This window comes from Salminus brasiliensis, chromosome 1 (assembly GCF_030463535.1).
Source record: "Salminus brasiliensis chromosome 1, fSalBra1.hap2, whole genome shotgun sequence".
Taxonomy (NCBI): domain Eukaryota; kingdom Metazoa; phylum Chordata; class Actinopteri; order Characiformes; family Bryconidae; genus Salminus; species Salminus brasiliensis.
This window is the reverse complement of record NC_132878.1, coordinates 63405559-63417286: the sequence shown is the minus strand read 5'-3', so window position 1 is coordinate 63417286 and position 11728 is coordinate 63405559. Positions and strand designations below refer to the sequence as shown.

The 11728-nt window shown below is 39.4% G+C and overlaps 1 protein-coding gene across 1 annotated transcript; it reads right to left on the bottom strand.

Annotated features, from left to right (window-relative positions):
• Positions 1-1958: 1958 nt before the first annotated feature.
• unc93a (unc-93 homolog A) lies at positions 1959-8591 on the bottom strand. The gene is made up of 8 exons (XM_072656491.1): positions 8502-8591; positions 7111-7292; positions 5561-5790; positions 5263-5388; positions 4833-5050; positions 3881-4016; positions 2646-2777; positions 1959-2257 (listed from the first exon to the last, which is right to left on the bottom strand). Exons 1-8 carry the CDS (start codon positions 8589-8591, stop codon positions 1959-1961), a joined length of 1413 nt encoding a protein of 470 aa, XP_072512592.1.
• Positions 8592-11728: the final 3137 nt, after the last annotated feature.

The window sequence follows — 11728 nt, the reverse complement described above, 5'->3', positions numbered from 1 at the left end:
CTGTGCAAATTTCACAATAGGCTAAACAGCGCCACCTGCCGGTTTAGAAATTCAGTTCCCCTGCAGAGCTGGTCTACTGATAAACCTGTGCACTGTGACTACACTTCATACGTTTCTGTGGGAGCTTCTAGAGGTTCCTCACATGGTTGATCACCCAGGTGTCCTCCGAGTGTACTTAGCAGCTGAAGAACACATGGCTCTGTCAGCTCCTCACAGTGGGAGAACAGCACAATGGGAAGCTCATCGCCACCAAAACATCAGACATGCTAAAAAGCACTGCAATCATATATATATATATATGAAGTAGCATATATATAAGTATTGGGACAGTAGCATATATATAAGTATTGGGACAGTAGCATATATATAAGTATTGGGACACGCCTCCTAATCATTTAATTCAGGTGTGTCATTCAGTCCCTTTGCCACAAGTGTATAAAATCAAGCACCCAGGAATGCAGTCTGCCTTTACACACATTAGTGAAATGAAAGGGGATTATAAAGAGTTCACTGAGTTCCAGCATGGTACTGTAACAAGACACCACCGTAGCAACAAGTCAGGTGCTGACATTTCTTCCCTCTTAGATATTCCACCATCAACTGTGAGTGCTATTATTGACAAGTAGAAGTGCTTAGGAACCACAGCAACGACATGTCAGACCATATACAGTTGCAGCACTGCATTGTTGATAAAGCACAAAAGTCACCAACTCAGTTCCTGCAGAGTTCCAAACCTCCTCTATCATTACCATTAGCACAAAGACTGCTCCAGGAGGCATGGGTTTCCATGGCCAAGCAAGTGCATTCAAGCCTTACATCATCAAGGACAATGCTACGCTTCTCTATCTAGGAGTCTGATGGACCAGTTTGGGTTTGGCGAATGCCAGGAGAGCGTTACCTGCATTGTTCCAACTGTAAAGTTTGGTGGAGGAGGGATAATGCTGTGGGGCTTTTTAAGGGGTTGGCTCATAGTTCCAGTGAAGGGAAATCATACAGTTGGAAATGTCCACTTTGTGGAAACAATTAAGGGGAGGACCTTTTCTGTTCCAGTATGACTGCATCCAGTGCACAAAGTAAAGTCCATAAAGAGATAGGTGGGTGAGTTTGGTGTGGAAGAACTTCACTGGCCTGCACAGAGCCCTGACCTCAAGCCCATCTGACACATTTGGGATAAACTAGAAAGCCCTCTCATCCGACGACAGTGTCTGATGTCACTTCCCACAGCCATACTCCAAAATCTTGTAGAAAGCCCTCCTAGAAGAGTGGAAGCTGCTCTAGCTGCAATGAAGGACCAACTCCATATGAATGTTTATGGATTCAGAATGGGATGTCATGTGTGTTTTACAGATTACAAATGAACAGTTTACAAAGCAGCATAACAGTTTCATTCATTTAACTACGCTTTAAATGAAAGTACAAACATGTAATATGTGCTTCACAAATTTCTGTACAGATACATCATATTTTGAATTATATAAACATTTCTTTACAAAAACAGGTTACAGATGGACACGACTACAAAAATAACATCAGTTAAAAAAAAAGCTAACAATTTTATGTAAAACAGGTCTGTCCAACCATGATATCCCTGCTAAAAAAATCCAGCTGACACGCTTTTATTGGTCTCAGATGGTGGTCTTTGATGGTATTGATGGTTGACTAGTTAGCCCTCCATCTGGACTAGACGAAGCCCACAACCCCTATGCAGGTCAGCTGGTTAAACTGGTCATGCTGTATGTTGGCAAGCTTTCTCAAAGATGATTTTGGAAAACCAGCAAAACCATCCAACTTTCTTTTCCAAAGAGCTGAGTTTTAATCTGAACACTAAACCTTTCTTGTGCTTTATATATATATATATATATATATATATATATATATATATATATATATATATATATATATATATATATATATATATATATATATATATATTTAGTCTTCTATTTAAGCTTTCTGGCTTACAAATTTGTCTGAGCAATAATCATATTCCCAAAATCAGGTATCTTATTGAGTCCTTTCTCCTCTGGGATGTCGTTGGTTAATTTCACTGCTGCAGTCGGATACTTGTACTCATTGTATTCAACCCAAAGGTAAGTTACCATGGTCAGTGCCAGCACTGCCATAAGAATGTAGAGTTTGGTGGACAGACAGATGAATGTGCTGTATGCAAAAGCTATCACAAAGCCCAGAGACTCCCACATGCGATAGTTGGCGAATGCTGCCTCCTTGTGGTGAGCAAAGAGAGTGCCATAGAGTGCTGCATGGAAACAAGTGGGTTTTTAGCTTGTCCCTTAACAACTCATTAATTTGTATGTAATACACAAAACATATGAAACAGCAGAGCCCTTTCAGCTCCAGGCCAACACATCCACAGTGTCGTAAATCCCATCTTTATACTTCCACGTTTATTACAGTGCCATTAGCCCCTTATAATGCTCCTTCATTTACTGGTCAGTGATTCATCTTATTCAAGCCGTCCAAGCTTTTAGTGCCTGACATCTCATTAACTGTATGCCTGTAAGTGTTCTTGTAATGTGTGTCGTATGTGCTGCTGCAGCAAAGGAGTTTCCTTCTAGGATCAGTACAGTGCAATCTAATCTGATCTTATCTAAAGGACAGGATTAGTTGGTAGTATATAGACTTACCATTGGTTTGAGTCTGCCATACAGCATCAGCCATGCCCCAAAGTGCAGGGAACACAAAGAAGACAGGCAGCTGGTCTGGATGAGGACTCCAGAACAGCAGGGCAATAGCACAGCTCAAATTGATCACCGCAGCTGTGAGGAGAAGAGGAGGTTTTGCTTTTCACCTGAACATTTCTTGCTTCAACCATGATTTGTCAGGTTTTTTGAATCCAGTCCTTGGGTGTCCCTGCCTGTCCACATTTTTTTTTTGTCTGTTCCACAGAGCCAATTAATGAAGGTCTGTAAAATGCTGACTGCCTGGCCTACGTGTGTGTGTGAGAGGTGCTACAGAATGTAATAAATGTCACGTTTTTATCTTTAAGGGATAAACAGTAAGCATGTAACTAACTTCAGATAGATTGAAAAATGCTCAGATGCCGTTTGACAAGCCTATCTATCTACAACCCCGATATTTGACCTCAGAATGAAACCCAAGAATTCTCCTGTTATGGAGCACTGCACAGTTTTAACACCGTAACACAAACCCTGTGTTATTCTTTGTCATAGAATTCCTGAGTCTTGCTGGAGACTGTTGCTATCCTCTCTGTCCTTGTAGTATGCAGCAAGCCAACTAGTCGAGTTTGCTTTTAGCAACCGCTTCACCAGGCTTCCCAGCATACCAGAAAAAAGTATGTGTTTAGCTCCAGTTTGGTAGTCAGCTGAGGTTTGTTTTTGAGGGAGTGAATGATGGAGAAAAGATTAAAGCTTAGCATGGATACTCACTCGCTACCCTGGCTTTTGCTTTGCTGCATGGTGAGTTTGTGCACACTGACATAAGGCAAGCTGTGGCGCATTTCAGATGTTCCAATCTGCAGTAACACCAAATTCTCCAAAAGTGGCTGTTGCTTTTAACTGCACTGCAGCTTTACCTGTGGAAAGGCCTTCGATAGTGGGATGAGTGTATGTAAATTTTGAGGGTATTCATATAATGAGTCAAAACTGTCACAGTTTTGTGACTTTGGAATTGGCTTGTTTAACAGCCCTGGTTTGGTTGTGTGGGATTTATTCTAGAAAAGGGCTCAACATGAGCCATACTCTCATTATTTAACTATGGGTATGGTTAAGAGTTTTATATTCAGGACATTTTTAAGATATGAAACACAACAAAAATGTGGACTGGCCGGGACTGAAACCCAGACCACTCAAGTCTAGACCATTCATTTATAGCCACTATGTCGAACCAGAGATGGCCTTACCCAGGCAAAAGAGGGCTATTCTTCCAGTGTATTGAGCTAGCCTCCCGAAGACATAGGAGCTCAGGGAATTCACAGCACCAAAGCAGATCATCGAGAATCCGACAAAATGGATTCCCAATGCACAGGTGACATAATTCTGCAGGGTAAGACAGTACAGTATTAGCACTTTCATGAGTTTTCAAGGTTTTTGGAAAGGCACTGATCGCTAGTAGTCTATGTTCTAATGAGGTCACTTCTTTAATAGTGACCCTTGCATAATAAAGGCATTGGCTGATAACAAGCTGACCTTTAGAATACATTCTGATGAGTTGTCAATTGATGTAAATTGAGACAGATTATATATATATATATATATATATATATATATATATATATATATATATATATATATATATATTCTAAAAGATGCTTGAGGAACTTGAGGTTCTTAAATGGTGTCTAAAAATGAGCACTGTTTTGAAGCTGATATCTGTCTTTCTGTGTATTTTTTTTCTCCGAATGACACAAATGCACAGCTTGTCTAGTCCCTGTATGGAAATACTGCTAATAGAAAAGGACTCTGGAGCAGATTAACATGAACCTATTGCCACCATGCATAATGCCAGGTGTGGGCTAGAGGGGTAAAAAGCCCCCAACATTGAGCTGTGGAGCAGTGGAAGAACTGTGTTCTCTGGAATGATGATACTTAATTGAATAATGTTGGGATGAACTGGGGAGCTGGGGTAGTGATCATCTAACATCTGACTAATGCTCTAGTCCTTAGAGTAGTGCTCCAAAATCTAGTAGAAAGCTTTCTCTGGACAGTGGAGACAGATACTCCAACAAAATTAGATGTATATTATATATGTATAATCCCAGATTGTCCCTTATATGGTAACATGCGTATTCACTCACAACTTCTTCTTAAAAAGTTTGTCTTTTACATGGTTAATTATGTCTCAGATGTACTTACCTTAGTGTATTCACCAGCAAGGAAGCTTTGTTCGAATCCACTGTACATGGTTAAAGGGATGAGCATTAACTGCCTTTTATCTCCTAAAAGCCTAAACGTGGCCAGAAAGGTACTGCAGAAGGACTGATTTCCCTTGGTCTTTCGAAACTCCCGGGCCACTTGTCCGTCAATGTTATCCAGGAAGATTGCAACAAGGAGCATGGCCAAAACCCCCACACCTACAGAGGTAAGATCAATTTAATCACTTTTACTTAAGCTAACATGGTCATGGAGGGCCCTTACCCTGCATATTTGTTTGTTTTCCCTCATTACCCAAACTAAAAATGTATAAAAATTTCAGTTAATTTCATTTAGAATTAATTCTGTGATTGTTGTGTGGACCCAGTAATGCAGAGCCATAGCTGGTGTGATGGCAGTTGTAACTACCTACCAATATAGCAGCCCATCAGTATGTTGCGCAGGTTTTGCTCTGGCTGGGTTACATTTCCTGTGCTTGTGAAGTTTTCGACACAGAGGGCTGCACCACAGTACTGTAGATTCTCCTCAGGGATTTCAGCTAGGAACAGAGAAAAACACACACATAACTAATTCTATCTAATTAAGTGCTTTGAACTAATTGAAGAACTAATGAACTAATCGATTAACTGTAGATGCAAGGTTAGTGTACCTAATAAAAGGTACATATACTCACAACTGGACAAAGAGCTCAAGCACTGAATGTGTTGTACCTATTTTGGAGTCCTGTCCAAATATAAGGGAGGACATGAGGTTTCCCCACACAGCAGAGGACTGGAAGATGAGGAAGAAGATGCCAAAGTACTGGTTTATGATGTCCTGGCCTTTCTTGTTGTCTTTTGCTGCCTGTGCGTTTCCACTTATGGTGAGGTAGGTGCATTTTGCAGACCAAAGTGGGGAGCCTCCTAAACCCAGAACAGCGGAGGTGGCGATCAGACTCGCCCTGTAAGTCAATAGAACACAGTAAGATACATGGTTTATAGTAATGCTTATTATATAAGATCAAAATATGAGACCAAAGATGCAAACCTACAACTGCAAACACACATGTGCTTATTTTTCACTCGTATAACTACATATCTTTCACCAATCTAATAATACTTTAGTAAAAGGACCTGTACACCAGCTCATTCATGCTGTTGTGTTATCAGCCGATCATGTGCAGAAAGTCAGGCAGATAGATACAAGACAGCAGCTTCAGGTAGTGTTCACATCCAACATTAGAATTAGGGAAAAACGTGATCAGTAATTTTGAGTATGGCCTGATTGTTGGTGCCAGACTGGATCCAGCCTTTCTAGATCTGCTGTACTTTGAATTCACCAAAAACACCCAGTGAGTGGCGGTTATGTGTGTGAAAACACATACAGAGCTTACTGGAGAATGACCAGACTGGTTTGAGCTACAATAACCACAGGTTTCACTTGTGTCAGTCAAGAACAGAAAGCTGAGCCTGCAGTTCCACAGGCTCGCCAAAACCTCTGGTCTGGTCTGATAAATCTTGATTTCTGCTAAGGCACATCGGTCACAGCTTGGCACCAACAACATGAATCCATAGATCCAACCTGCCTTGTGTCGACAGCCCAGGCTGATTGAGGTGGCGTAATGATGTAAGGAAGGTTTTCTTGGTAGACTTTTGGGCCTGATAAAACCAATCAGTCATCGCTTGAGGCCATAGACTGTTTGAGGATTGTTGCTGACCATGTGCATTCCTTCATGGCCAAACTTTACCCATCTTCTAACTGCTAACTACAACCAGCATGATAATGCACCAGGTCACAAAGCAAAAGCTGTCTCCAACTGGTTTCATGACCATTGTAGTGAGTTCAGTGTTCCCAGTCACCAGATCTGAATTCAGAAGGACATCATAGGGATGTGGTAGAAAGGAAGATGAGGAGTGCGTCTGAAAAATCTCAGGAATTGCAGGATGTAATAATTAGTATTAGTACTGTGCTACTAATAAAGTGCTCAATGTATGTATATTGTAATTGTTGTTAAATTACTTGTACTGGTTACTAAAAATGCTGTAAGAATGTAGGGATGTTCATTTACGTGAGTAGGGTTTATTATTGGGCTTCAATGTCTATAACAGTTACTGAATAATTAGTTAATAATGAATAATTACTCAAGTCCAAGAGGTTAACATGGGAAGTAACAATTACACATCACACACAAATTACAACTCATTTGTTCATGCAGCACTGATTTCAGTCCATTTGGCTTTGTAACATGAACATTTTCAGGAGCAGATCTGGTTATACTCACCATCCGGGGAAGAGATTGCCAAAAGAATAGGATATATAGCAGGCCATGGAGAGAAAGATGGTCCATTTGCAGCCCAGATTTTTGATCATAATGGGCGGCAGAAACATGGAAGATAGAATAATGGTTCCATAGATGACGCTCAGCGATATCACGCCCATTCCTTCTTCAACATTTAGACTGCTCTGTGATACATCATACACAACAGGTTTTCAACACCAAGGCACATACATTATTAAACATATTGGTTTCTTCATAACTGGTTTTATTTACATTATCTGTTTAATTTGTAGATCATCATAGTATTATATTTATTATAATAGTAGAATTATGCTCTTAATTTGGTGATTAAAAGTTCTGTCATTAAAATATCTAAAGAATAAATAATTTCTTTCTATATCTATACGCTGGCATTTAAAACACTTTATATGAAGGCAACCTATACTGGGATTTCCTAACACATGCAGAAGCACTGAACCTAAGTAAGTAAAAACAATTAAGGAAATTAAAAGTTTAGCTATTATTATTATTATTATTATTATTATTATTATTATTCATTTTTAAACTTTTATTATTACATTGCATTATTACACATTGTATTGACATAAAGGGCCTTAAAATTAACCAACTAATGGACCCTGTTTGGGTATATTTCAGTTGTAATGACTGTATTTCTTGTGTACAAAAGTGCACTTTCTGTTTAGGAGACTTGTAGTAATGAACAGCTAACTGTTCTGAACAGCTAAATGTCTGCAGTTACATAGTATCTCCTTATACCTTAAACTGTTCGTGGGAATATTCTAACAATGACTGTAATAACCCACAATATATTACTGAATAGCTTGAGTTGTTCAGGTTTTCACATATGTCTTTATAAATATGTTATTCAATGCTTACACATGTTTTGTGAAGCTCAAATGAACCGCTACCATTGATTTCAACTAATTTGTAGGAAGTCATAAAATTAATCAAGAATCAAGAAAAACACAGATCTGTATAGGATTCCATAATAATTCAGAAACAACAAATAACATTAAGAATGAAGCTTCCTTTCATGTGATTACAATAAACAGATCATTACATTTGTAATTAAAATTATTCTATTAAAATAATGTAATGATCTTTGTATTATTATTATTTTTTAATATTTTAAACAATATCTTCAAATATTTTCTGGTTTCTAGCTTACAGCACTTCAGTCTATACCATATATGTTATTACTGGATACAATATCCACAACCGCTTGTACAGTGGTGTATACACACACATACACACTGCATCTTATGCATCTGCATTTTTATGACCTGAGTTTTTATTTTCTTTTGCTTTGTATTTCTTTTTCAGATACATTGAACTGTCTAAGAGTTTAGAAACTGTGTGACTGGGTTTATTACCTGTAGACTCTGCAGTCCTCCATAGGCGGTGAACAAGAACAAAAATCCAAAAGACACCACAAGAACATTTTTGGTGTTTCGGCTTATCATGCTTGCAGATTAAAAGTCCTGTGGCACAGACAGAGGAAGGCTGCAATTATTGTACCTTCAGCTGGAGTGCCGGTGGCGTTACACTCCTGACAGGCTTCATATAGTTCCCTCAGGCACGCTGGAGGGCAAAGTTAAAATGGAGGCCATAAAAGTGTCAATAGAAAAAGTTTGCGTCTTATCAGTCCAGCTCATCTTTTAACAGCCGTGTGCCTCAGTCAGGGAGCAGGTTGTGACAATTTGCTTTATGGCAACAGTTATATTTCTGTATAATTATGTATGATTTTTATACAGCAAAAGACCAAGGTTCAATAAAACAGCAGTGTGATTGCTTTAGAGTATTGTTTAGAGTAACTGTGTGATTGCTGCACTTGTGTGTTTAACGTACCTCACATGCACTATACCATGTTTGAAATACAGGCCAAGTAGTGTTTGAGTAACTTTTCCAAGTGGAGAATATAAGAGTGTATTCAGTCTCTACGTTGCTCTGCACATATCATCCCTAGAGCACAGTGCAAAGGTTGGATGACGCACACTGGCAAATTTAACTAGGCAGTTGCCATTCACTTGGCTAGAGGACTAAAGGCAGAGGTTAATATGGGTTTTTGAGAATCGTATTGATTAACTGGTATTTTGTTTTGGCTTCTGAATGAACTGAAGTCAGATGTAACAGTTTACTAGAACACTGGGACAAAGATAAAATATCTTATTTAATCAGTGAAATTACATATTCCACAAAAATCTGATATTCTATGTAATTGGATTTATATAATAGAGCAAATCCAAAAAAAAAAAATTAGGTGAAGAAGGTAAATACTGAATGTAGTGGGAGAGCAGGTGCAGAGGTAAAATGTCCTTTACAGAAGCCAGAGGAATTCTGAACAACGCAGCAGTTCAGAACAGGGAGGACACCCGTCTTCAATGAGTTACTGTAGCTCCAGTCCCTCAACAAATGTAAACAACCCAGCCAACACACGCATATGTGGGGCTCACATGGGTGGAACGTGGGCAAGGTGGGTTCCAAGTGGTAATAGGCTCTGAACGGGATTGTCCAAGTGATTTTACTATGATCTAGTTGGGCTTCCAAAAATGGGCCCAATCGTTACACCTTAATCTCACATGGGTCCTATTTATGCTCCATGTTCCAGAGTACAACCCAAAAGGGGACCATGTTTACCCCCCTCCTGGTTCCTGGTAAATGTGTAATATTATATTTTAAACCTTTAGACCCCAGAACACTGTTATGGATCCCTAACCATGTTAGAGGCTAATTTTATCAAAGCTTTAAAAAATGTTTAATAATAAAAGCAGGCAAAAAGGTGCTAGTCCATGGTTGATTTGATCATTCAGAGTTAAAAGTTATATTGTAAAGAGGAATCTTAACCATATAAACTTTGTTTCAGAATGCAGTTTTAGGCAATGCCCTTTTCCATTGAAAATTAATTTTTGATAGCAGCATTTTTAAAAACTAGCAAAATTCTTAGATAGGCCCAAATTGGTCATTACTATATTTGTCAATATATTCAAACCACCGTTAATTAAAAAACAGCAGAAGGCCTGTAAATCTGAGCAGTATACAAAGCCTCATTGTCCCTGACTTTATTTGTAAAGGTCTATACGGATACATACACAAATACATTTTATACAAATGCATTTAATTGGAACGCATGAATTAAGTTCATTAAAATAAAACAACAATGTTGTGAAAAATTATCAATATCTAAACTAAAAAAGGCTTATATAAATATAATAGTTAGGAAAGTAAAATACAAAAAAATAATTTTCATTTTTTCCCCAATTTGGATTGCTAAGACTGACACACGCCACCTCCAACACTTGTGCAGCCAGCCAGTACCTCTTTTTCCCAAGTGCTGCCAATGCAACTTCATTGGACAACCAGCACACTCGAATGAAAGCGCCAGGACCCAGGTCTGATGCATCGACTAGCAGACGCCAGTGACGGCCATCACTGGAGTGATGAGGGAGAAAGTGGCATCTACCCACTCTGATGGGAGCAAGGCCAATTGTGCTCACCCGGGGGCCTGGCTGCCGATGGCTAAGACTAGCTAACTAGCGATCCTCTGGTCATGGTAACAGCTCCTTATTCTGCTGGACCACTCAGGTCCCCACAGAACACATTATTTCTAAAATAAACTCTTACCAGATGTAAATAAATATGAACTTTTCTCACAGCAAACTTAATGCCTCTAGCATTGTCCAAACTGATAATCTTCCAACAAAGTAGTGTCATTCAGGCACCAAGATAAACAAACCCAGATCTGCTTCAGTCAGCATTGGATGTCCAATATCTGGAATGCTTCTTCTGCCTCCTTATTGTCGACATATGTAGAATCAGAGGTGATGCAAAGTCGCCACAAAAAAAATTGTTGTCATTGCATCATCGGTGGGCTTCCAAACTGTCACAGAGTAATAATAATCAGTGGTCCTAGAATTTATGTAAAAAAACAACACAAAACAAAACACATTCTAGAGGTCTGTAAAGCAGTACCAGCTGCTTTCCTAAAGAAGATGATAATTCAGGGGTTCCACAGCGAAGACAATTGTTTTTAGAACTGTCAACACTCAAAGTGCTGCAGAGGTGAAGAGTGCAAGCGCTGAGGAGCTTGAGCTGTGCAGAGAGCATGAGCTGTGCTAAATGGAGGGGTTGCACTTGGTCAGTGGCCAGCTGAGCAAATGATGAGTCTCTGAAGCACTGTGAGGGCGAGCGGGGTGACCGAGTTACATCTTTCGGTGTGAGCAGAGCAAGTCTACGTTGCGCTGTGAGTGTTATCAATGTGGCTGAGACAGGCGGCATGGTTGTAAGCCCTGATATGATCTTCATTTGTTCACCTGATACTTCTGGGGAGACCAGAGAGGCGGCGCAATGGTCCACTGAAGACACGTAAATCAGTCCTAGGCAGGCAGCATCCTCCCTCTTATTCACGGCTCGCACACCTGAATTAAGACCTGATATCTCCCCAGCACCTCTTTCAGACCATGCCACCACTGATTTCATCATATCTAAAGAAAAATATATTTTTGCCCAAAACTAGTTTATTGGAAACAAATTACTTCTCTTTTACAACAATACTTTTATTGCTGAGGTATGAGAGATATAATTGATCAATTAAACTAGGAAC

Bases quoted from the DNA above. Each gene is read 5' to 3' on its own strand.
- unc93a (XM_072656491.1), bottom strand. From the start codon at position 8,591: ATGATAAGCCGAAACACCAAAAATGTTCTTGTGGTGTCTTTTGGATTT. The intron at 5,791-7,110 runs GTGAGTATAACC...ATTGACTTACAG, and splicing joins GGCAATCTCTTCCCCGGATG to GGCGAGTCTGATCGCCACCT. The intron at 2,778-3,880 runs GTAAGGCCATCT...TTCTCCTCACAG, and splicing joins AATAGCCCTCTTTTGCCTGG to CTGCGGTGATCAATTTGAGC.